The sequence below is a fragment of the Myotis nattereri genome (assembly GCF_964212035.1).
Source record: "Myotis nattereri genome assembly, chromosome: 14".
NCBI lineage: Eukaryota > Metazoa > Chordata > Mammalia > Chiroptera > Vespertilionidae > Myotis > Myotis nattereri.
In genome coordinates this window covers 35942208-35969460 of record NC_138089.1, presented here as the reverse complement: position 1 = coordinate 35969460, position 27253 = coordinate 35942208, and the positions used below count along the sequence as shown (strand labels likewise).

The window sequence follows — 27253 nt, the reverse complement described above, 5'->3', positions numbered from 1 at the left end:
GCTCGCATTTCAGGATAACAGGTGACTTAGCCCAGCCCTACCCCATTTTCCTCATCCATAAATTTGTCTACTAGACATCACAACTCAAGTTATAATTGGCAACTCAAACTAACCATGTTATAAAACAAACCTGCCTGTCCTTTGTGCTTCTCATTCAGCTCATAGGCCCACAATTTACTAATTTCTCAAGTCAGAAACCTGGGAGTCATCCCAGCCTTCTCCTCTCTCACATCCCAGATTTAACCTCCCACCAAATCCTTATTGATCGCATATTTATCCTGGTATTGTCCACTTCTCCCCATCCTCACTGCCACTTTTATAAAAAATACAAAAAACACAAACACATATGAAAAACCTTGCCTTGTTTGTACTTAAAACATTTCATGTAATCTGAAAGAACTAAAGTTAGCATCGTACCTCCATGCTGGAGGGCATGTTTCTACATTCACAGAAACAATTACTCTTACATTCACTGGCAGGGGATCTATCAGCCATTTCATGTGTTTTTCAACTTGCTTAAAAATATAAAAACAAAATTCAATCTATTAATTCAAAATATTTCAAAACAACCCATAACAGCTCCCCAGATAAAATGAAAATTCTCTTTAAGTTTCTCTTACTGTTAAGGATAAAACCTTATTTTTGGAAGATTTATCTCAGAATAGTAGAAGAACAAGTGGCAAAAGTCTACTGCTGCTGATCTAAAGTCTGGACACTTAAGGAAAAGTCCAGGCCCTAAAAATGTCAAAAGGAACAATTTTTGCTAATTATGAAAATTTGGTTGGTCTTTCCCAATAAGATATTAGCAGGTACTGGCATACAGTATTTTTTTTAAGTCCACATGCTTCCTCTTTAGAAATTAAGCAGAAATAAAAGAAACAATGTTAATATTTTTTTCTCACGAACGTATAAATAAAATGCCTGCCATGGTTATTACTGATACTTTTGTCTCTTTCTGAGTATATCAATGGGTTACAAAGTGAAAACAGTACCTGAACTTGATCTATAGAATCAATAATGATGATGATGCTGCCTTGATGACGCGCAGAGAGTTTTTCCAGCCAACGAGGAAATTCTTCCAGAAGCTTCGCAGGATCCAGGGTCAGAGCGGACACTGACCAAGAGTGCTGCATCAGCTGCCAGATGAGAGCACACAGACTGAAGTAGTTGTACTTTATCGCAGCTGGTGAAAAATAGGTCTATCTCTGCACTTTGAACCAAAACCAAGTCACCAATCGTATTGAGTATTATTTTTAATCTTATGCAAAACCAAAACAAATGGGTAATCACTGAAAACTGGTTTATCATCAGGTACTTAGCCCCAACAAAATCTGAATCTAAATAAAAATTCTGAAAATTCCAAAAGATGGCATACTATACCTTTAGAGTAAGTCGTTTAATAATCAAGGAAGACTCTGAGCTGGTTGACATGGGCCTCCCCACAAAATGAGAAAGAATTAGTGTATTAGGGGAATTCTTCTGTTGTAATTGAATCCTGAAAGAAGAGCTTTTATAAGACTGATAAAGCTCCTTTACTGTCAACTAAAAAAGAATTCACAGTGCATTAAACATCAAATGCTACTTATCAGCAATCACATGGTCAATTTTGAATAAATATGAGAAGTTTCCATTTTTACTCTACTTTTAGATCCTTTTAAATTAACCATTAAAATTTATAGATTCATTATAATTACAAGTTGATATTAACTAATATAAGCCAAAATAGTATACATTTGAATTTAAGGTATTAGTAAAATTAGCATTACCCTCTAGTTTCAAATATGGTAGTAGAGGAAAAAGGAAGTTTCTTTTATTAAGTACAAAAACAGTATTTTTTCAAACATAACTTTAAATAAAAGGCAATAAAAAAGAACCAGCATGTGCTAACTCAGGGGTCCTAAAACTACGGCCCATGGGGCCACATGCAAATACAAATATTATATTTGTTCCCATTTTGTTTTTTTACTTCAAAATAAGATATGTGCAGTGTGCATAGGAATTTGTTCATAGTTTTTTTTTTAAACTATAGTCCGGCCCTCCAATGGTCTGAGGGACAGTTAACTGGCCCCCTGTTTAAAAAGTTTGAGGACCCCTGTCAGCTAACTCTTCAATGTAAATAATTATGAAAGAAAATATTTTCACTAATTATCTTTAAATAATATGATGAACTGAAATAAAATTAAGAGAATGTATTAGTTTATATGAACCTTAGTCCATAATTTGAAAAACTAGTTTGCATTCATATTAAAGGTTATTGTCTATTTTTATATTCTTTATGACTTATCTCACTCTAAATAGTCTTTGTCTTGTTTCACATAATTTAAAATCCCAATAAAACCTTTAAGATGAAGCCAATAAATGAAAATAAAGGCACATTCCCTCTAGAATTCACCTAATTCGATGTCATACTGACCACTCCCTTACAGAGCACTCCTTTACCTCTGACCTACATCATTTAGCTACATAATCACAAATGCTCAATTTCTGTATCTTCTCCCTAACATATGTATTGTGTATACTTCAAGGCACAAATCTATTATTTCACTCCTTTTTGCTCTTTTGATGTTTAGCACAGACTAGACAGGAAGACAGACATTTTGTTGAATGAATTTGGTGATTCAAATGACACAATGATAACAATTTAATTGCACGGAATCATACCACTTTGATAAAAGCAGAGACTTTCCAGAGCCTGGTCCTCCAGATATGAGCAGGGGTGGAATTGGTGCTGGTGCTGCCACTAGATCATTGAGGCGTTCATAATACTGGAAACAAAAATTAGTTTAAATGGTGAGGAACCACATGCCTCTTAGAATAGTAAATATAGCCAACACCCTCTGAAATCATTGGTAAAAAGTTGCATGAGAAAATGGAATCTACTTTTAGTCAATAGCACCCTCATAATTACTTATTTTTATGACTTGTTAAATATGCCTAAGGTAGTAAACAACAAATGGGCCCCAATTTCTTATACACATAGTATTGTGATGAATAATGAAGGAGGGACAACACTTAAGATTCCCATGGGGTTTTACAAAATTCAGATGTTTTGCACAATGCCGCAGGGAGGCCACTCTCCTAACCTAAACCCCAGAAAATACCACAGAAGGCCTTGACAGGGGTACCACAGGCATCCTCGATCTCCTGGTCAAAACACCTGTTCTAGAGACCACCTCAGTTTCCAGGGCTTCTGAGGACAGATCCAAACAAGAGCAGGTTTCATCTGAGGACTTGAAGTCTCCCAGTTGCTACAGAGAATCAGGTTAGGACAGGCCACCTGAGATCTTTCTGAAATTAAGTGAGCTCTAGGCAAAGCCCAAGAACCATATTTCCCAAGCTTTCCTCAGACACTAAAAACTGGTTCAGAGCTGAAAAGGACACCTTCAGAAAATCAAAATATCTCAGTATCTATTAAGGAGATTCCAAAGTTATCTTGGGGGCTGAAATGTTTATTAATTTTACCAATGCTCTAAATGACAGTTGATAAAGATTTAAAGGAATTTGTACTAAGTAGTTTGTGGCTTGCTTTAGGGTAGCAGAAATTTCCAGCAATTACAATAAATGATTACCTGGTATAGTTTCTCAATCAATTTTCTGTTTGTCAAATCTAAATACAGAATATATTTTCCAGGAACTCAAATAATTCTGATAATAATGATGCCTCTGAAGAAGCAAAGCCTTCATTGATTTAATTGCAAATCCTAACAATTTAGTTCACTGTCCTAAATAAAGCCCATTTATAGACCCATGGTTCCCAAATTAAGACCTCTTGCAATAGAAGAAAGAGCATAGGATTTGGAGCCAAAAGTCTTTGGTTCAAAGCCCAGATCTACAATCTACCCACTGTGTGCTCTTAGGCAAACCATAATCTGAATCTTAGGTTCCTCATTTACAAAATAACAATAATAATAGCTCTCTTATAAAATAACAATTTTACATTTCTCAAGTGCCAGGTACTGTGCCAAGTGCATTATATGGTTTAATCCACCCAACAACCCTGTGGTAGGTACTATTAATTATTCTCATTTTATAGACAAAAAAGTCCAAGTTTAGAGCTAAGTAACTTGACCAGAGCCCCCTAGTTAGGAAATGGTGGAACTAGGACATAAACATACACAGTTCAAATTATAAAAATATAGCTGTTAGTGACAGCAACTGTACAATATTCTTTAAAATATTAGTTCTTACATTAATTCAAAAAGCACTCCAAATTTTTTGAACTTGGACTTAAGATTCTTTGAGTACTTCAAATTCTGTTAGTTATTTTTTTAGATATTTAAGGCATGACCTGCCATTCACATTAACTACTGTGCTTTGTTTTCTGAATGCTTGATATATATACTTTTTAATCTTTAATTTCTTTATTGGTTAAGGTATTACAAGTGTGTCCTCATCCCCCCCAGTGCTTGATATTTTGATTTCTCCAAGAACTGGAAGAATAGGTAGCTTTACTATTTTTATCAAACTTCCTAGATATCCTAATCTTGATCTGGTGAATTGCAGATGGGAGCATAATGAACATGTGGTTTATAAATCCTAATCTGTAACTAAAAATGTTTGATGTTCATAAGTATATTTTGTGTCACATATCTTTCATATGATATGTACCTAAGCACATGTCTCAAAATAGTTAATCAAGCCATGAGGGCAGACACTAACACAAATATTAACCTTGACTATACTTAGCTGAAAACACAATCATAATGCAGTCTTTAAATGGAGATTGATCTTTGCTGGAACAATACAGTAGGGCCTTGACCTACTAGTCTAATTCCTTCCGAGACCGAGCTCGTTAAGGAGCTCGTTAAGGAGCTCCTTATGTCAAATTACTCTATCAACTCAATGCAAAAAATCGGGGGAGAGACAGCTGGTATCTCAAAAAACTCGTCAGTCGGGACACTCGTAAGTAAAGGCCCCACTGTATTCCAACTTACTTTCTCAAATCCCAACTCATGGGCTGAATTTGAAGCCTGTTGAAAAGTTTCCATTTGCTCTTGTTCATCATGTATGTCCCACAGAACATCGCCAAAATCGTCTTCTTCTGGAATAGAATCTTCACTGCCCAAATCCTTAGTGTCCAGGTCTGTGTTCTCAAAGCCTAGGATGTCCTGAACACCAAGAGCAAGCACATGGAAATTAATGAAACGCGTAAAGACCTTGCAGCAGCATTAGCACACAAGTCTAAGGTGGGCTTCACCTACGAAGGAAGGCAAGTCCCAAACCATGGCCTTTCGTATAGTACCTATAAGAATAAACTTATAAGTTCAAAATTGTTGTTGAGAAAATCAAAAACGATAGTCACTATTTATGCTAAGATACATTATACAAAATGCATTGCCAGAAGTCTTATCATCATGTTTTGGGGCTCACTTTTTCTCTGACAACATATCTCCATACTTGTAATGAAAGTTCACTTTTAAAATTAATCTAATCTCTTACTTCTCAAGTAGGGTCCCCAGTACTCTGGGGGAGGTTTCAGCAAGTATGGGCAACCATAGGCCGAACATAGTATATCTTCCTCTTGTGCCCATTTCACTTAAAGATAAAGGCTTATTTTTCTTTTCATCATTATTACCATTTTTGCTAATACATGATTTTAAATGATTTTTATATTAAAATTAAACACATGTATACTATGAAGCAGAATATATAACTCCCATAAATTTTCAGATAATACTTGAGACATCATAGAAACTTTCAGCTCAGATACCTCCAGACCTCTAAAGGTGTATTTTCATCCCTGCTGTTAGGAATAATATGGTGGAAAAATTTGAGAAGGATTTTTCTAATATAAAAAATTCAAGGTGCACACAGAATCTGAGAAGATTCACTATTAAATAGAATGAACGTTTTCTCTTAAATACTTTTTAGCTAGCACTTTCATAATTCATTTTACACTTAACGGTATTGAAGCATCAAATAGCTTTGTGAGACAGATGAGAGGTAAAGGTTTATGGTACTAGTAATAGCACATGATACTGCAGGATGAACTCCCAACAGAAACAATGGCACTCTCTCTGAGTCCTGTTTTCAGAAAACAAACAAGTGATTTTCTCTGGAAAATCCAAATTTACGGAAAACAGTCTTAAAAATTTTAGATGCAATCTTGCAGGAGATGTATATTTACCTGTTTAATAATCTTTTCCACATAACTATAAGTTTTATATACACCTTCTGCAGGATCTCCTGTGTGATCAATGATCTGGAAAAAAAAGGAAGTTTAACAACAAGAAGAAACAATAACAACAGGAGGAAGTGGGGTTGGGAAACATTTTTATAGTGCTTATGTGTCACGAACTGAACTGTACTAGGTACATTCCCTGTATAGCAGCTCATTTGTCCTCACAACAACCCTCTGAGGGAAACACTGTGGTTACCTCCATTTCACAGAGGAAACTGAGACAAGTTAAACTTGTCCAAGGTCAGACAAGGGATTTAGTGTGAACAATGCTGTAATAAAACAATGTTGCAATAACCACTTAATATATATATATAACCTTTAAAATACATCATAAGCAATTTTTATGCCAGTGAAGCTAATTCTACAAAACAAAAAAGCAAAATGGTATTTGGCTATATAAAATGGTCTTTTGAGTACTGCCCTGGCTGGTGTGGTTCAGTTGGTTGGAGCATCGTCCCATATACCCTGAGGTGTCAGGTTCGGTTCCCGGTCAGGACACATGCCCAGGTTTTGGGTTCAACCCCAGGCAGGAAAATGTGGGGGAGGCAACTTATTGATATTTCTCTCTCTCCCTTCATCGTTCTTCAAAAAATAATATAAGAATGCCCTATTTATAGAGCGTCGGCCTGCGGACTGAAAGGTCCCAGGTTCGATTCCGGTCAAGGGCATGTACCTGGGTTGCGGGCACATCCCCAGTAGGAGATGTGCAGGAGGCAGCTAATGGATGTTTCTCTCTCATCGATGTTTCTGACTCTCTATCTCTCTCCCTTCCTCTCTGTAAGAAATCAATAAAATATATTTAAAAAAAAAAAAAAAAAGAATGCCCTATCTGTGAAGAATATGTGTATTACTAATCCTAGCTAATAAAAGGGTAATATGCAAATTAACCATCACTCTGTCACAAAGATGGCAGCACCCATAGCCACAAGATGCTGGCACCCAGTCCCCTCAGTCCCGCCGCTGGAGTGTCCGGTCCTGTCAGCCCCGCTTGGGGTAGCAGCGGCCAAGTGGCATGGCTGGATCCGCCCTCAGACGACGAGCCCCAGCGTCCCATGCGCCCTGGCCCATGGAGGAAGGAAGGGAGGGCGGGCGGGCCTCTGGCCAGAGGCCGGCCAGGGTGCAAGGGACGCTGCCGTCGTTGCAGGCTGGGCTGAGGGACCCCCCCGCCGCCCATTGCATGAATTTTGTGCACCGGGCCGCTAGTAAATGATAATGTCTGTTAAGATTACAATAAGACAATGGTTTTAAAAAGCATATCAAGTGAACTGGTATGGAAGTTTAGCCTACATTTACACTTTTAATATGGCAAAGAGATCTTATTTTATCCTAATTTCATAAAATAGACTTATCCTTATAGTATACTAATTTGTAAAAGCAAGATTTATAGAATAGAATAGAGATAAGGAAGATGAATTAATATCTTTTCCTATGAGACCTAGTGGATTAAGGTGATAATATAAACAAACAAAAAACAAAGGCTCTGGAGATTAACTATAATAAAAAAGCACTTTATTTTGGCTTAGGTTCTCTGGTTTAATGTTATGCTGGTCTCAAGCTATCTTTTCAATACTACATGATGTAAGAAAAATGCTTGTATTCACATTTGATCTTATATTCTGGCTGAAATAATGAGAACCGAAAACTTTTTAAAAATCCTAGAGTTGTTTTCTATTGTATTCCTAGCATTATAGACATCTACCAAGTTAACTCAGTGTGCAGTCATACGAAGCCTGTAATCTCCATTCTAAAGTATATCTCACCATGAATCTAGGGATGATCAAATCTCCTTCACTCATCATCAGTTTTTTGCTTTTCCCAGTGCTCTTAGGAAAGGTTACTATGAAAAGGCTCCTTCTTACACTAATCCTTGGTCAATAGTAGATAGAAAAGGAAAAGAAAAAAAGAAAGAAAATTAAAAAAGGTTGGAGGGAAAAGAAAAGCACAGAAAAGAATCTGAGTTGTCCACTCACAAGTCATATTTTTTTCGCCATATATTGATTGCTATTTTTTTCCTCTCTCATAGTCTGCAATTAATCTGACAGGAAATCTATTGACCCGACTGTCAAAGTTTATCCAGAATCCTGCCATTTCTTATCACTCCCTCTACATCACCCTGGTCCAAGCCACCAGCACCTCTCACATGGATGACTGCAACATGTCTCCAACTCTGACCTCTCCCACAATCCCCCAATCCACAGTGCATTCTCCACCCAGCAGCCTAAGAGACCCTTCTAGAATAAAATTTCTTCTGCTGTTGCTTTAAGTCCTCCAATGGCTTCCCATCTCACTCCAAGGAAAAAAACCAAGGTCCTTAAAACGTTCTCCAGGGTTCTTCACTATCAGTGCCCTCTTATCTTCCCTATTAATCCCCCTCTGCTCCAGCCACTCTGGCTTCCTTCCTCTCTCCGAAACGCCAGACCACTCCTACGCCATGGCCTTTGCTCTAGTACTTGCCGCTGCCAAGCATGTTCTTAAAAAGCAACCCTAAGAATTTTACCTTGGCTTTGTTGGTCTTGTTCAGGTTGGCAACTTGGTCAATCAATTGCTGGACAGAGTCGGAACTGACTTTCCCATCCTCCAAACGATGATAAATTAATCGTGGTTTGCCTTCAGGATTTTTCAGAAAAGCTTCTTCACAGTCTTCCAATAAAAGGCTAGATTGGAAATCAGTATTTCTTTTACTATATTGCACAGTGACAGCAAAGAGTCAATCAACCTAAGTGTCAATAATGGGGGCTTCCTGCAATAAAAAGTGGCCAGAGAAGGCCAGTTGCAGAAGAAGTGAAGCTTTCCAAAAATGGATGTTTTTATAGCTCTCTTCCAGCTTAGTGTTAAAAAATGTTTATTATCAGACAATAAGAGTGCATTAAATTTAATTGTGCATTAAATTAAATTTTAAAGCATATATAACTTTAATATTTTTAAATCTAGTATAAAACACTCTCAAATATACTATTACACATGGCTTCCAATAATGGGTCAGGTGCATGAGACTTTGCAAAAAAATGAAAAAGTTGTAAGTTAACTCCTCTAATAAATTACAGAATTTTCAGTTTACCTTGGTAAAGTTAAATGAATGAATAAGATAACTAAGGAGCTCTTTTCAATTTCCCATTTTCTTGCAGTGAGGTACTGATTTTCGACATCTATTGGGAAGTACACAGCATGGAAAAAATATCCCATTGTCTCACACATTCTTTTCAGTTTAGGTGAGTAGTCCTAGAAACAAATTGAAACATGTGAAAGCACAACTTATTTAACTGAAGATCTAGTCAGTTTTATCCTACTTTAAAAAAGCATGCTTTAGAACAGGTTAGGTGGGATATTTTCTGATTTAAGTTTTAAAAAAATATATAAAAAAGTCTTTAACAGAAAAGGCAAGATTCTCTATAAAACAAAAATAATATTAGCTTAATAACTTGGCTGTTTCCTAGCTCAGAAAATTTGAATTTCATATAATTTTCACATGTCAAAAAATATTGTTCATTGGATTTTTTTCAACCATTCAAAAATGTAAAAACCAGTCTTAGCTCTGGGTCATACAAAAATAGACAGCAGGCCAAATTTAGCCCACAGGCTGTAGTCTGCGGACCCCTGCCTTAAATTACCCCTAACGGCTGCTTTGAGCAATGAGAAACTATAACAAGGATTAAACTTTGTTATAACCTGAAACAGATTCAAGATTGGGTGGACAGATATTAACTAAAGCAGGTACTATCAACAAGGTTTTTAAACATTGTGGAGAATGTGTAATGAAGCACTCAGAAGCACACAGTTCCTTAATTTAAACATACTGATAATACTAAGCAAGATTTTCTCTTAAGAAAAGCCTAAAATGCTTCCTGCTCTTTAAGGCATATAATCTAGCAGGTAGTAAACTACTTGGTTTAGATGTAGTAGAATCAGAAATAGGATACAATATTAACTTGTACTTTAAATCAGTGAATAGAGAATTTACAAATGTCCTTACCTTAAGAAAAAGATCCATTTCAGGCTGGGTTTCATCTGTATAAATGAGGTAACATCTGACAGTGTTACTCCATAGAGAATGTGAAAACAAGGGAGTAACTTGTAATAAGCTAGCTACAGCAATATCCCAGTCATCTGAAAATAAAATTTCTCTTAAGTTAATGGAAAAAAAAAAATCACCAGAAGACATTTGACAAGATGATTTTTAGAAAGTCACAATAGGCATCATAGAATGGATATATAATTTCACTTGTTAATACTAACATAGCTTCTGGAATAACATATTAGGAGGCAAACAGTCTTCCAATGTCAAATTCTATTCTGGGGCTTAAAGCAATCAATGTCACCAGTGGTCTTTGCTGGGGTACTGGTGGTTCTGGTCAAATATCATGCAACTGTGCCACATGGGCTGTTCAATTAGTTTGCTACTTGAGGAGAGTCCACATTCCCAGGCTGTCCTATGGTTCTACCTACTTATTATTCTTGAAATATATGAGTCAAAAAGAAAGTTCAAGAATTGTATAAAATGAAAAGTAACCATATGCTATTTACTGTGAGAGAACATTTTAAGAAATATTTGGTTAATACAAATGGCATAATTTAAAAAATGATTTTCATTTTGCATATATATATATATATATATATACACACACACACACACACACACACACACACACACACACATATATGCGCCTAAGCAACCGTTTGACCGGTAGCTATGATGCGCACAGACCACCAGGGGGCAGACGCTCAATGCACAGGCATTGAAACATGGAACAGACTAATGAATCTCAAAGAGAAGTGGGGAGGGGGGAAGGTGGGAAGAGATTAACCAAAGATCTTATATGCATACTAGCGGCCTGATGCATGGATTTGTGCACTGGTGGATCTCTCAGCCTGGCCTCTAGTAGATAAATAATTTTACAGTTTTAAGAAATAAGAGCAGAGCTACTTATAACATCTCAGATCTTCATGGGTACTGAAATTCTAAACAGATCTTAGAGCTGTTTTGTAGACCTAAATTACATAAAAATAATGAAAATATTCTTTTGACTAAGAATACTATATTACATAACTGAGGTTTTGTATTCTACTCTGCAACCTGCTCTCACCTTCAACACTTATTAAAGATGCAGAGGGAAAGACTGAAAACTACTATTTCTCAGTTAATCTACATTAGACCCTCACTGCTCAACTAAACTACCTGAGAATTCAGATCAGAAGTTCAGTTATTAGAACCTGAATGGACAGCCTGGCCAGGGAGCACCATCTGATCCTGATGTGAATAAGGTCACTTCATCAGTCTTGGTCAGTGACAGCACCAGAACATGATGGGTTTTATATATACATATTTTATTGATTTTTTACAGAGAGGAAGGGAGAGAGATAGAGAGCTAGAAACATCGATGAGAGAGAAACATCGATCAGCTGCCTCCTGCACACCTCCCACTGGAGATGTGCCCACAACCAAGGTACATGCCCTTGACCGGAATCGAACCTGGGACCTTTCAGTCTGCAGGCCGATGCTCTATCCACTAAGCCAAACCGGTTACGACAAGAACATGATGGTTTAACAATGGAAGACACCCAGTATACAAATCTCATGTTTTGCTGATGGTAGTTGGCCCAGCACAAGATTATAGTACATAAACAGTCACTACATTAGCTAAGGTAATTAGTAAATGTGTGTGTTACCTCTGTTGACGTTTGCAAAGGGTCCTTCTACATCTATAGAACTATGTGCGAACTCTGGGCCCCTGAAGGATTGCTGAAGCTGGATCATACTCCCTATGGAAGGTTCACTTCCCAAGGCTCCACCAGGCCAATATTCACACTGGGTTCCAGCAGCTGTTAAAGCACGAGATTGTATCTGAATGTTCAAAAACTTAGTATTCTCAACAGGATTGTTAATTTATAAATACAACCAATATTCAAACTTTAATGATCTTTAAAGTACTTCGTCATCCACTTCTGGCAAGTTCTAAGTTGCAGGTTAATATAATTCTGGTTATCATCTCAAATTCAAAGAGAATTAAAAAGAGAAAGATAAAAAAACTAAGAATACAATACAATACACAGATGATATCTCATAGAATTGTACACTTGAAACCTATGTAATATTAGTAACCAATGTCACCACAATTAATGTAATTCAAAAAAGAATAAAATAACCAAAGGAATTATAATAACAGATAGAGGTTAAAAACACCCCCACATACTAGTAAAAATTTTAAAAAACATTTCAACTATATGGTTTAGGTATCAATGTAAAATTTGTTATCAAGGAAAGAATTTCAAAGGAATACTATTATTAGCACAGCAGTAATTAATGTAGGCAATTCATTAGGCTGTAAGCTAAGGATGTAAAGAATACATCCTCCAATCTCCCAGAGCAACAAAACTGTTTGAATCAATAGGTACTTAAGAACTTACTGATGTTTTATGTAAATTATATTTGCCAGAATATCTATATGGCATCCTTGACTAACCATAAGTAAACTGGAGGTTGGGCTAAATCTCTGGCAAAATTGAGATGATTATTTGTAGGTCTTTGAGTCTCAAATGAGTCAGTCACATTCCCTCAGACATTCTTTCTTCATGTTTAAGTAAAAACATGAAGAAAGACCTAGGAAGAAATATTAACTTGTTTTTATTAACTTGCCTAAACAAAAACAATACAATAGTTTTGAAACACTGCACATTGTAACATGTGTCAATACTGAAATAACTACTATGATTAACGTGGGGTCATAAAAGAATCTTCTTAGTCACTCTAAGCCAATAAGAATCACTTCATTTTTTCCCCTCTCAAAAGTTAGTAATAAAAATTCCAGGATGCTGGTCAGATTCCAGTGGTATTAAAATACAAATTAAAAGGGAATTGTTAGTTGCTATACTTCACTCCAAAATATAACATTTGTAAGAGCATAATTAATTTTTTTAATAAATGGGAGAGTGATTGCACTTCCCCACCACATTTAAAATAGAATACTTTTTTTTTCCCAATATCAGTCACACTTTATTAATATTTTCTTGGAACATGGTAGACCCTTTCATTCTATGATTCCAGGCTTTTCTTTATTTCTAGAGAAAAAAAAAACCATTTTATTTGTTTAATTATAAAATAAAAACTTTTCGAATAGTTCACAACACTGCATTGAAAACTACTCAATGAAATACTATGCAGACATTCTAGCTGATAGTTGCAAAGAATACATCATTACTAGTATGTGGGAAAAATAATGTGACAGAGACTACTGCATGTCTGCCAATATCCCATTTCCCCTTCTTCCTTTAATAAGAACCCCAGACTTCAGGTGGATACAGGGGTCTCCTATTAATGATTACACTTTCCAGTCACTCTAGGCATAGTTCTGGCCAATGGAATTTGAGTGGGAGTAATCTGTATAGCTTTCAGATTGTGCTCTCAAAGAAGGGAATGTATTCCCTTTTCCCCTGGCTAAGGTGCAGATGTGATGGTGGTACCTGGAGGAACTATCTTAGACTAGAGAGGAAAGCTGTAGGTTACAGCTGGCAGAGCAACAAGATAGAAGGAAACTCAGCCCCTGACCAACTCATGGATTTCATGGGAAAGAGCTATTGTAACAGCTGAGAAACCAGAGAGAAAATGCAATTCTATAACAGCAATCACTTATAAGTAAAAGGATTCAAACAAAGTTGGCTCTACAATAGCATTACACTTATATTGAAAGCTCAAAATACCATAAGTAGGAAATGCATTTACCAGTAACATCTGTACAGTTGTCATCTGAATCAGACTCCCCAGGATCAAATACTTGGATCCCCTGCGCTTGTAGCCTCTGAAGTTTGCTCTCCAACTCTCGCTTGGCTCTCAGTAAGTCCTGAATTTCATTTTCTTTGGTCTCCCTAAAAATCTTTGAAAGAATTTAAATTTTGAAACTTTTTCTATAATAAAAATCCTTGCGTCTTCAACTTTTAAGGACAAAGCTTTCATTCATTTGGTCCTTGATCTCTTCTTTTGTAGGATAAATAATCTGAGTACCTCCATCTCACTGTTTTGTAACTGGAATCCACTGGAATTCCAGCAAGATGCACATCTGCGGTGTGGGGCTGTCTTGTGCTCTGCCTAATATTTAGCAAATCTGTCCCCCCACTTCCACTAAATGCTAGTAATAGTCATACCCTCCCAGCCCATGGGGCATGGCTCAGTGGTTGAGCGTCAGCCTATGAAGCAGGAGGTCACTGTTTGATTCCCGGTCAGGGCACATGCTGGGGGTACGGCTCGATCCTTAGTGGGGGCATGCAAGAGGCAGTCGATCAATTATTCTCTCATAGTTGATCTATCTATCTCTTCCTCTCCCTTCCTCTCTAAAATCAATAAAAATATATTTAAAAAAGATGCCCTCCCATACAAAACATCCCCAAACATTTCCAAATGCCTTCCTCAATAAAGAAACACTCCATTTTTTTTCAAAATCTTATTAAAATGTTCACTTTTATACCTTTTCTTCGAAACTATCTCAAGTTTATCAGAAAATGGAAAAAGTGTTCTACTCTAGTTCTTCTAACTTTCATGACTCCTACATCACTTACATTACGTATTCATTGCAGCATTATATGAGCTTTGAAAATACGTAGTTTTTACTCCACTTCACTTTGAGGATAAAAATGGAAAAAATACCTTGAATTGCCTTTTAACTTTATCTCTGTCATGTTCAAATGTAGCTGCCCTTTCCATTGCTTGGTATTTGGCTTCTAAAGCACTCTCCTTTTCCCGAAGTATCTTCTGATACGTTTTTTGAAGTGCCTGGAATAATTTATCTTGTTATTTCTAAAAAAAATAGTATTCTTCCCAAATTGTACATTATCTTACATACATATTACGTATCTTAGAATTTTAACTACTTACTTACTAATTTTACCAGTTATCAAGACGTGCATATTATCATTTTATTCAAACACATAATAAAACAATGCAAACATGCTTGAACTATAGTAAATGAAGACACTTCAACATTACACTTTCAATGGAAAATATTTTTCCATTTACCAGCTCTTCATCCTACACCTCGGTTTCCTGATCTTTAAGAGAACATAAAGTATAATTTCTAAGCTTAACTTGCAAGATAATTCTGTAATTCTAAGAGACCACGTGCTCATTGCCTCCATGTCTTACTCATCTTGTTATCTGGAGACCTCCTTCACTTAATGTCTGACTTAATGTCTGACTTAAATAAATACAGAAAAATATTTTTAATGCCTACATATGTGAGAAAGGAATCAAAACGATTACATAAGGAATCAGACTGGTAACAGGAGGAAGCTGAGACTGTGGCATTTGTCCACCCCTTACTACACTCTACCCTGGTTGGTCCAGACTTCTTTTCTACCTCCATCTCACAGTCATTCCCAATGTGCAGTGCCTATTGGATAGTGGCTTGGACCCATGGAATCAGATATCTGAAATGCATACATCCATTTTATATATGCAAGTATTAAGAATGCCAATTAGGAAAACTGATAAGACAACAGATAGACTGCTGATAAATGTCTTCCCATAAAAGTGTGCTCATTATATGACAGCGAATGCAGGGTGGGTGGGTTAACTAGCATGAGGAAGAATGCTTCTTCCTTTTAGAGAACTCAGTCTGAGGTATTCGTTCAATTCCCAGCATGACGCACCCAGAAACACTTGTGCTGCCTAGAAGTCTCTTCCATAGTAAAGAAAAAGAGAGTAAACAAACCACAACTCTCAAAGGGGCCCCAAACCAATGGCACAAAGTCTCACAACTCTGTTCACAGAAAAGTAATCTTTTGCTTTTTTTTTTTTTTTTTTTTTTAGTAAATTAAATGGATTAAGGCAGTGGTTCAGGCCCAGAAATCAGGATTTTAAAAAGATTCCCAGGTGATTCTAATGTTCAGCCAAGGTTGAGAACCACTGGATTAAGGGAACTTAACTACACCCCAACCACAGCAGTTAAGATGATGAAAATCAGGGGCTTCGAGAAAATTCACTCCAGGGTCATTAAAACCCAAGAGCAATGGAACTTCACAAAGAAACTGAGACATAACACCCCACCCTGGAGGGAGGTAAAATTCTAGGGGGGATGGGGAGTTAAAAACTCCTGGGAAAGCTTTGGCGAGTTGCTCCAACAGATGTCATCTAAGTCTTGTGTGCCCCTTGTGAACCTACTTCCCAAGAGCCTCATGGAGCCTGGCATTTGACACTTTCAGGCCAACGGCCTCAAGGCTACTGAATGAATGAACTAGAAACAGAAAAGGGGTGGCATTAGTTCAGGAATCAGTTTAGACAGCAAGAGAATATGTCCCTTCAAATGAAAATGCACAGGAGTTTCTGCTCAACTTTCAAAACTAGCTGGTTTGGAGAGGAGACAGGATGGGCAAGGAACGAGGTCAGGCGTCCAGAGTCCAGCCTGGCAGTGTCTCCGGGCGGCTCGCGGCCATGGCAGGCCGCCCGGGCCTCACTTTGCCCGGTGTCCTGTCCGGCCTCGTTGGGCGCCAGGCCCGGCGTTACCTGCAGCTCGGCCCGCAGCCGCTTGTTCTCCGTGTCCAGCTTGGCCTCCCGGCGGCCCATGGACAGCAACTCCTGGTTCTTGCTGACCCGGAAGATCTCATACTCCTTTTTCAGCCGCTCGTACTCCGCCACCGCGTACTCCAGCTCGGGCACCGACGAGCCGGTGGACTTGAAGCTGGCCCCCAGCAGTCCGCCGCCGCCCGCCCCGCGGGGCAGCGACCCGGGCCCGGCCCCCGCGGCTCCCGCTCCCGCGCCCCGGCGGAACGAGCTGCGCAGCAGTCGGGCCTTGGGTTTCACCTCCACCGGGATCTCGCAGGCCTCGCCTCCGCCCACCCCGTAAGTGTCCTCGATTACCTCCCCGCCCGCGGGGCTCACGAGCGATGAGGCTGTCCCCATGGCGCTCGCAGCCCTCCGGACCCAGGTACCAGGAGGGGGCGGGACGGAGCGAGCAGGGCGGGACCGGTGAGCTGGAATGGGCGGGGCAGCAGGAAGGGACGGGGTGGGGCGAAGGGCGGGGCGAGCGGGATGGGGCGGGGCATCAAGACGGGGCAGGGCAGAGCAATAGAAGAGTAGTATAGGGAGGTGCGGGCGAGTGGCAGGGACTGATTGGGCGGGGCCTAGGAGGGGCGGGGCGTCAGCTGCGCCGGGGAGCGCACGCACGGCTTTCCTCCGCTGCCACCACCTGGCTCGAGGCCCCCTCAGGGGCGCCGACGTCCCGGGGGGCGCTGGCCTGGGCTCCCAGTTGCTCCCTCTCCGAGTTGCCGTTGTGTCCGGCGGCCGCCCCTGACTCAGCGCTCCTCTCGGAAGGCAGCTGGGAAACCTGGGGACTTTATGGAGCGCCGGCTGCGTGCCTCTCTCTGCGTGCCTCTCAGCATGCAAGCAGTTGATTTGACCAGAAAGGCATAGGACCAGCAGAGAAAAAGCGTTTAGGGTTCACAGCGCGAGACCACCAGGAACAGTCCTTAGACGAGGTGAGGTGTTTTTTGTTGTTGTTTTGTTTTGGACTTTTTGCAACAACTGACACTGGATGGAGACTGCACATCAGGGAAACTGTGGAGCCCCTCACCAAATAAAGGGGGCGGGGAGATAGAGCATTATACTATAGGGGGGAAGGGAGAGGTCTAAGTGCTATAAAGAGGGGGGAAAAGAGGCAGGGGACTGTTTTAGACTTGACATTCAGAGAAAGGGCGGCATTGGCATCTTCTCTCTTACTCTATCTTGTGTTCTTGCCCCTCCGCCTTCTAACTCCTTGCAACTTCTCTGGGTTCGGAGCCCTGGGAGAGAGGACCGAGGAGAGGCCAGGGAAGGCTCCGATTTGATTGACATTGCTGGGCGCCGGACTCTGGGCAGTTTTTTTTTTAAAGCTGGCCCTTTTCTTTTAGAATCTAAAATTTAGATGGTTGTGTGAGTTCTTCAAGGATCTCTCTCCCCCTCATAACTGGATACCTTTAATCTTCAATTCTCTTGACCCAGACAAATAATATATCTTTATTGATTTCAGAGAGGAAGAGAGAGGGAGATAGAGATAGATACATCAATGATGAGAAGCATTGATTGGCTGCCTCGTGCACACCACCCACCAGGGGTTGAGGCTGCAACCTGAGCGTGTGCCCGGTCGGGGAATCCAAACGTGACCTCCAGGTTCATAGGTCGACACTCAACCATTGAGCCACACCACCAGGCACCGTTGATATTTTAAGCATCCTCTCTACTGATGTTTGTTCATCCCTCCAGGGTATCCCTTGGAAAACCCAAGATCACCCAACCTGGTTCATTTCCCCCGGGTCCCACATCTGATCCACAGGTGTTACAGGTCAGGTTTTGTGGAGAGCGGCTACAGTGTTTGGACAGGTTCAAGCCTCAGACTAATGAGAGGGCACAGTCCTCTCATGGCAAAGCCACATGCAAGTCCCAGCTTGGAGGGCAAAGCCCTCCCAGCACAATTATAGCTAAAAGCTATAGTTGTAAGCTTGACCCTATGGTCCGAACCTGTGGTCCCACATGGCTGAGTCATGTGGGCTTGATAGAGTTCAGGTGCATGTAATTGTATAGATTCGAAATCCACAAGAATGTTGTAAACATCTTGTTCTTGACCATGCCCTTACTTTGCCTTGTGGAATCTGGCTATAAAATAAAGACACAGCTTGTAGTCTGGGGCGCTGTCACTAGCTCTCCATCAGAGAGGACAGCGTCCCACCCAGACCCAGCTTTTTTCTCTTGTCTGTCTTTTCTCAATCCTTCACCACCCCCTCTCAGGCTCACCGAACCTGGCTGAGCTGGCTCGGCACATATGGTGCCCAATGTGGGGCTGAGTATGCCATGGCTGTGCTGGTTCCGCACAAGGTTTCCTGGGAAGTAGACTCTGAGATGGACATAACCATGCAAGATGTTTGTTAGGGAGTGCCTTTGGGGTCAACACCTATGGAAAAGAAGGGAAAGAAGCAAAATTGGGCAGTGGGACTAGTTGAGCTTTGCTGCAGTCTTAATGGAGACCTCAGCCAATCTGGGAGTTCAGAGATGAGATTGCCCTGTAAAGTTGTCCTAAATTGGGGTGTGTGTGTGTGGGGAAATGCGACCTTATACCCCTATACCAGCCAGGTATTAGTTCTTTTTAGCCAAAACAATCCATGTGGAGAATGACCATTAAGGGCTGTCTGCTGTTATCACTTCCAGTGGCTGGAGGAACAAGTCTTTCAGTCATCGTGACATCTACCACAATAGGAAACACAATCTTTGCCCCAAAGAACTCTGGAGATGCAGGCCAATTCTAACTCCCTCCATCAAAGTAGCTAGTCATTCTGTCTCTTACCCTTTAAGAGTTTCTTCAGGAAGGAATCAGAGACCAGGCCATTATGTTTTTCAAAGTCCAGGAGAAATATATTAGGTTCTTCTGGTAGTTTCCTGGGATAAAGGGAAACATTCCCACCATCATGGTATCTCAAGAATTCTCTCTTTTATAACGTCCTTTCAGGTCTCTGACTTCCAAGTTTTGTACACTCAATGTGGATCATTCCACTAGGTTTCTGGCCACCTCCTTTTGAAAATTCTGTATCTTAGTCTTGTACCTCTTTTGGAATGTGCCTCAGCGGAAGACTTCCATTATGATGTTTGTGTAAATAAGCCAACTGCAAGCTAATAACAAACTATACTAATTCCCCATTGTTTGTGGAGTAAATTCAGACTCTGCAGCCTGGGACTGGGTGCCCCCAAGCAGTGAATCTCTCCTTTTTCCATCTCCCATCTATCTGGCAACATCCCTGTACCCACCTCCATCCTTGTCAGGCTGATTTTCTTCTCGTCCTCAAACCAGCATGGTTTCTATTTCCTTTCAGTACTCTCTGCCAACCCTCACTGTTTTCAAAGTCCAGCTTCTTTCTCTAAGTAACTTATTCTGGATAATCCTATCTTTCAAGAGTTCACCACATCAACATTTTATTTCAACAGTCCTCACCTACTATGTGCAAAACACTGTACTTAAACTGTTTTCCTGACCTTGTTCTTCATTAATTGTATTTGCATTCTCTCAATCTTGGTTTTGTGGTCGTTGCTATGCCATTTGTTACTTAGATTCCTCACCTGCAACACTTATTGAGCTCTTGCTGAAAACATAATGTTGTGCAAATGACTGATGACCCAAACAGGTGTCAAAAAGCATGGGTTGTCACTGCCTTCCTTAATAATGTTTAAATAGCTTTGCAGATACCCTCAAACACAAATCCAGGTTTGCTGAGCTCATGGATACTTTCCCTATATAGTAATTACTGCCTATCTTTCTCTCAAGGACAATATGTATAGATAAATTCAACATGCATGCTGACTTTGGATAACTATTGTTTAATGCCTAAGTAACCTAACTGTGTGAGTGAGCCCAAAGGTGATCAGATACAGGCTGCTAGCCCAGTGGTGGGCAAACTCATTAGTCAACAGAGCCAAATATCAATACAATGATTGAAATTTCTTTTGAGAGCCAAATTTTTTAAACTTAAACTATATAGGTAGGTACATTGTTGTTAACTTAATTAGGGTACTCCTGAGGCTTAGGAAGAGCCACACTCAAGGGGCCAAAGAGCCGCGTGTGGCTTGCGAGCCGCAGTTTGCCGACCACGGTCCAGTGATGGCGAACCTTTTGAGCTGGGTGTGTCAGCATTTTGAAAAACCCTAACTTAACTCTGGTGCCGTGTCACATATAGAAATTTTTTGATATTTGCAACTGTACTAAAACAAAGACTTATATTTTTGATATTTATTTTACATATTTAAGTGCCATTTAACAAGAAAAATCAACCAAAAATTGAGTTCATGTGTCTCCTCTGACATGCGTGTCATAGGTTCGCCATCACTGGCTCTAGCCCATATTCAGTATAATAGTCTGTTGGGTTTTCAAAATATTTCTTAATCCTAAAATGTCATAGAATTTTCTGTTTTGCAACCTCATAATTCATTTTCCTTCTTATGCTGAATTTAACTCGCATACCTCAGTCTGTATTTTGAAAGGATAACTTTGAATACACAACTATGGTGGGGAATGAAGTCACCAAGTCTCTGGCAGGCAGTGTATGGCTGTTTAACACATCTCTCCTTGAAAGGTGAGGTTTATGTTGAGGACAGGCTATATAATTTGTGGGACCCAGTGAAAATGAAATGTAGTGCCCTTTGTTCAAAAATTATAAAGAGTTTGAAGGTGGCAGCAATAGAGCTTTAAACAACACATGGGGCCCTCTTGAGTTCAGGGCCTTTTTGAGGTCAGGGCCCTATGCAAGTGTCCTTGGGGTTCTTCAAGGGGTTGCACACCTGTGACTCCAGCCTGTTTATGATGTCCTCCTTTGAATTTGGGCTCTGTGACTGCTTTGACCAGTAGACTATGGCAGAAATGACACTGTGCCAGTTTCTGAGCCCAGGCCTTGAGAAAATGGAAGCTTCCACCTCCTGTGTCTTGAAGACTCTTTGGGAGCCTTGAGCTGCCATGCAAGGAGCCCTACAACCCCAATGGAGGCTTCCAGCCTGGAGAGGTTATGTATAGGCATTCTAGGCTATAGTCCCAGTTGAGCCCAGCCTTCCAGCCAAGGCACATGGAGGGAAGCCATCTTGGACTCTTCACACCAGCCTATTCACTAGCTCTTTACAACTGAAGTGATGTCAGTTGACACTACAGGGAGAGCAGAAGAATCACCCAGCCAACCCCTATCCAAATTTCTGATGCACAAAATCATGAGACATAATAAAATTGTTGGTTTAGGCCACTGACTTTGGGGGTAATTTCTTCTCACAGCTGGAACAAAGAAAAAATTTCCTTACATTTGGTCAAGATACCTTGTAAAATTAATAAATAATGCAGCCTCCTTCTAAAAAATGTGATTTGTAAAATAAATTTTATTTGCATAGGTTAGTGTATGTGTGGTTCTCAGACTATGAATCTCAGAATCACTTGGGACAGTTGTTAAAAATTGGGATCCACTGAATTTTAACTTTTGAGACTGGAGCTTGCAAATTTGCATGTTTAGTTAACTCCCAGGTGGTAGTTATGTAATCTAAGACATCAGAACCACTGAAATTGCATAAAAACATTAGGAATGACCTAATTCCTTGCTACTCAAAATTTGGTCCACAGATAGCAACATCGGCGTCACCTTAAAGTTGATTAGGAATCAGATACTCAGGTGCCATCATGGACCCACTGAATTACAAAGTGCAGATTTAAAAGATCCCCAGGTAATTTGAATATACCTTACAATTTGAGAGACACCGCTGTAGAACAATGATTCATAACCTTGGCTGCACATTACAATCACTTGAAGAACTTAAAAAAATACTGCTGCTTAAACCTATCCTTGGACCAATTAGATCAGATTCTCCAGGGGTGGAGATCTGGCCATCATTATTTTTTTAAAGCTCCTCAGAGGTTTGTAATCAGTAGTTAAGGGAGAAAATCAATTTTAGAGACAGGAATGGCACCACAAATGACCAAAATATCTCTGAGAAAATGTATCACGTAGGGATAAATGAGCATTATCTAATTGGTAATGCTATATGGAGAAATACAGTCTTCAAAAGGAAAGGAATTTTTCTAGAAGCGGGGGGGTGGGGGGGGGGTGTTCTAATTCTCATTAAAATTATTAACTTTGGCCCTAGGCTGTTTAGTGCTTTTCAGTTCTACCAAATGAACTCTGATTCCTAAAGTCTGTGAGTAGGACTGATTTCAGGAATTACGTAATTAAGAATGGGGACCATCTAATCCAGTGGTTCTCAACCTTGGCTGCACATTAGAAACACCTGGGAATCTTTAAAATCCTGATTTCTGGGCCTCATCCTCCGGAAGTTCTGTTTCTTTATTATGGGGTGGGACCACAACATTAGTAACAAAGAAACAGAATTTCCGGAGGATGAGGCCCAGAAATCAGGATTTTAAAAAGATTCCCAGGTGATTCTAATGTGCAACCAAGGTTGAGAACCACTGATCTAATCTGATTAAGCATCTGTGATTTAACATTTCTACCACTAGGGAGCAGTGTAACTCAGGAAAATTAATTTGGCTGGTAATTTGTATATATATGGAATGGGCAGAAGTAGGTTTACAGTTGTGCGTTCATGAAAGTTTATTATTTATTAATTGTTGTATTGTTAATTTGTATTAAAACTGTAAATCTACTTTTCCCCACCCCTGTATATAAAAGATACACTTTCTCGTGAAGATGAGGACTATCTGCAAAGAATTCAGTTCGTGTTGTTTTCAGTAGTGATCATCTGCATTGCTTTGCTTAGTTCCCATCACAAATAACAACATGACTCTGGAAATTAGTCATGAAATAGATGAGAGCAGGAGCCTACAAATTTTTAAAATAAAGGACCAGGTAGTAAATGTTTTACTCTTTATGGGCCATATGGTCAGTTTCTGTCCCCATTACTCGACCCTGTGCCATTAAAGCATGAAAACAGTGATAACAATACATAAATGAATAGGCATGTCTGCATCCTAATTAAACTTTATTTATAAAAATGGGGTGGGAAAAGAAAAACAATTTTTATATTTCAAAAATATCTCAACTCAAGTTCTTAAAAAGCAGAACACACAAACAAACACAGATGGTGGAGCAGATTTGGCTTGAGGGCTATGTTTGCTGAACCCTGAACTAGAGGGGCAGTTTTTGAACATGGATAATTTTCAGGAGTACTTGGGGAGTTTGTTGAATATTTAGAGTCTTGGACCCCACATCAAATCTACTGAAGTAAAATATCTTTTGACGGGGCCCAGGCATCTGCATTTTTAAAGTCCCCACATGATTCTAAAGCAGATACTAATTGAGTAACCATTATGCCAAAATAAAATTAACTGCCCCTTTTAAGGAACTGCAAGGTCCTCCTTGGCCTGTTATAATATTTTCAGTATATGAGTATCTATCCATGGTATAAAAGATATAACTGTAAAGCTTAGGCTCAGATTATCTCCATAGGTACCCTCCAAGCCCATCAATGTAGGTCTCATTCCTATGTAAATGTTTATGTTAAGTCACTGTTTTGGGAGTTGTCTTGTACCACAGCGCATCCTAATCTGTCCTGACTAATACAGGGACATACTGAATTAGTTTGAACGGAGAATGGGAGGAGATTAAAGAAAATGGTACAAAGAGAAGGAAGAGTTTAGAGAGATGGTGGAATGTTATGCAGTATCTCCCCAAAATATCCCACATCTTCAGAAAATGCACAACTTCACAAAATTTGCTGTGATTGGATTTTTAATTTATTTTTCTTTTTTTTTTCTTTTATGCAGAAATTGGTGAAGGGTAGGAGTTTATAGCCAGGGCACTCGAGTACACAGGTGAAGAAACAAAGGCAACAAACACACAGGGATACAGTGAGGAAGGAAGCTGGGTAAGAATATTTTAAATATGAAGTGTCCATTGCTAATAAAGTGTTCTTTAAAGGTAGTGTTTCCTTGGTATGTTTCACCTTGGACTAAGTAAATCTATACTAATAATAGACAAATATGTAAATTGACCATTTCTTCGCAATGCCCACAGCCAATCAGGAGTGAGTATGTAAATAAACTTGACAAAGATGGTGGGCCCGTGGGTAGTGTGTACGCGTGCAGATGCCGAGCGGCCAGGGGGTGGGGGAAACGCAAGCATTCTGCACTGCCCCAGCTGCTCTGGGCCTCTGGGCAGCGTGGGAAGGCAGAAAGGCGGCTCCAGGCTGGAGTGAAGGTGGAAAGGCTGCTCTGGCCGGAGTGAAGGCAGTGCCAGCAGCCAGGGGAAGGAAGGCCTATTCTTGCACAAATCTTCATGCATCAGATCTCTAGTGTATATATATTGAGAAAGCCATGCTTTAAAAAGAGCTGCAATGGGTTTTGGTAAGAAAGTGATAGCATATATATTTACTTGTGGTCCTAAAGCATACTGCATATTTTGGACACTTGTTTAACAAATAAGGCAGCTTTAATTTTCTGGGGCAGAGGCAGCTTCTGGGATGCAAGAAGCCATTTATTTCTTGCTTGCTGAGGAATGTCCTTTTGTTTCTCAAGTTCAGAGCTCCTCTCTTGACTATGACCTTAATTTCTTCTGTGGAACCACCCGTTCCAAGTCTGGTAGCCAGTGTTCACTTCAGGGTGTCATTAGTGACTGTCACTTCTTACCCACATGGTAGGAAGCGGGCAAGGAGCCAGATTGAATCTTCTTCCATGAAGGAGAAATGAAGTCTTCTTCACTACTGTATACATTTGAGAAAGGATGTGCTTTTCTGACTTAAGTCAAACACCTAGGAGAAAATTAGCTGAGATCTGTAGTTAAGGAAAAAAACAAACCTACGTCTCTTCACAAGTGATATATGGATAAATGGCAGGTTTTAACTTCCAGAGTTTAAAACATAGAAGAGTTTTTATTTTAGATAAAATGTATTCATGGTTATAAAATTTTACTAATTTTTATTATAACACTAATAGTTTTTATATACAAATTATAGCCTCAATCCATAAGTGAGTTGTGTTCCATTAACTAAATTAGTAATCTGATATTTAGATTTGAAGCATATTTTCTCGAGAAACAATGTTAGGCAAGATGGTTATTGTTTCAGTTCAGCACACAGAATACTACTTATGCTAAGTGCAGAATAAAACCCATTTAAACTCCATTATAGTATGTATTCTATGGAACCATGCATTTAGCATATTCACTCAAATTATTTAGGAATGCATCCATCCTTGGGCTGTGAAATCTTAGATATTACTTCTGCTCATGTTTGTGACCTGCTAGACACCATGAAGAGACTATTTATAGCCTGGCTGGTGTGGCTCAGTGGTTGAGTATCATATGAACCAAGAGGTCATGGTTTGATTACTGGTCAGGGCACATGCCCAGGTTGTGGGGTTGATCCCTAGTGGGGGGTGTGCAGGAGGCAGCAATCAATGATTCTCTCTCATCATTGATATTCTTATCTCTCTCTCCCTCTCCCTTCCTCTCTGAAATAAAAAAACAAAACTTTATTTTTTTTTTAAAAAAGAGGATATCTATAGAAGGAAATAAATAGTAGAACAGAAATAAATGAAATGAAGAACAGAAAAACAATAGAAAAGATCAACAAAACTAAGGTGTTTTTTTATATTTAAAATAAAATCAACAGAACTTTAGCTAGAAAAAAAACAAGACTCGAAGAAAATAGGGACCCCTAGCCAGTTTGGTTCAGTGGATAGAGCGTCAGGCTGGGAACCAAAGGGTCCCAGGTTCGATCTTGGTCAAGGGCACATACCTTAGTTGCAGGCTCCTCCGGCCATGGACCTGGTCGGAGGCAACCAATCGATGTGTTTCTCTCACATTGATGTTTCTCTCTGTCTTTCCCTCTCTCTTCCACTCTCCCTAAAAATCAATGGAAAAATATCCTCGGGTAAGGATTAACAAAAAACACAAACAACAACAACAACAACAAAAGAAAAAGCTCTTTGACATTGGTTTGGCAGCGATTTTCTTGGATATGACAGCAAAAGCATAAGCAACAAAAGTAAAAATAAACAAGTGGGATTATATCAAATTAAAAAGCTTCAGTCTATCAAAAACAACCAATAAACAAACAACAAAATAATCAACAAGATGAAAAAGACTGGGAGAAAATGTTTTCAAAGCTTATATCAAATAAGGGCTTAATATCCAAAATACATAAGAAACTTATATAACTCAATAGCAAAAAAACACACACAAATAACCAATTAAAAATGGGCACAGAACTTGAATGACATTTTCCCAAAGAAGACCTACAAATGGCCAACAGGTACATGAAAAGGTATTCAATATCACTAATTACTAGGGAAATACATATCAAAACCACAATGAGATATCACCTCACACCTTTTAGAATGGCTCTTATTAACCCTACCAGACTGCTGTACCGACTTTTCAGTAATTTCCGAATCTGCCGCTATACCGCTGTACCTAATTTTCGGTACTTTGCCTAGACCTATTTTCTACAATATCTCCAAGTTCCATCTTATTCTAACCACTTGTTTGCATGTAACTAACATTTTTCTATATCATGTTGGTCTTTTCTCTTTAATGCTCAGGAGCCCAGGTATAGGGGACAGTTAGGTTCAGGGCCTCAGGTCTGGT

The 27253-nt window shown here is 39.5% G+C and overlaps 1 protein-coding gene across 1 annotated transcript in view; it reads right to left on the bottom strand.

The window, feature by feature from the left end:
• The window catches only part of NPHP3 (nephrocystin 3), a gene marked incomplete at its 5' end in the record, with an annotated part of 34822 nt that extends 17759 nt beyond the window's left edge, over positions 1-17063 (bottom strand). The window contains 13 exons of the mRNA XM_081105775.1: positions 418-515; positions 993-1136; positions 1381-1495; positions 2662-2765; positions 4935-5108; positions 6128-6202; positions 8679-8835; positions 9240-9400; positions 10152-10285; positions 11846-11998; positions 13896-14046; positions 14814-14939; positions 16668-17063. Coding sequence (XP_080961901.1) covers positions 418-515; positions 993-1136; positions 1381-1495; positions 2662-2765; positions 4935-5108; positions 6128-6202; positions 8679-8835; positions 9240-9400; positions 10152-10285; positions 11846-11998; positions 13896-14046; positions 14814-14939; positions 16668-17063 — 1988 coding nt within the window. The remainder of the gene's footprint in view (positions 1-417; positions 516-992; positions 1137-1380; positions 1496-2661; positions 2766-4934; positions 5109-6127; positions 6203-8678; positions 8836-9239; positions 9401-10151; positions 10286-11845; positions 11999-13895; positions 14047-14813; positions 14940-16667) is intronic.
• Between the last annotated feature and the right edge of the window lie 10190 nt (positions 17064-27253).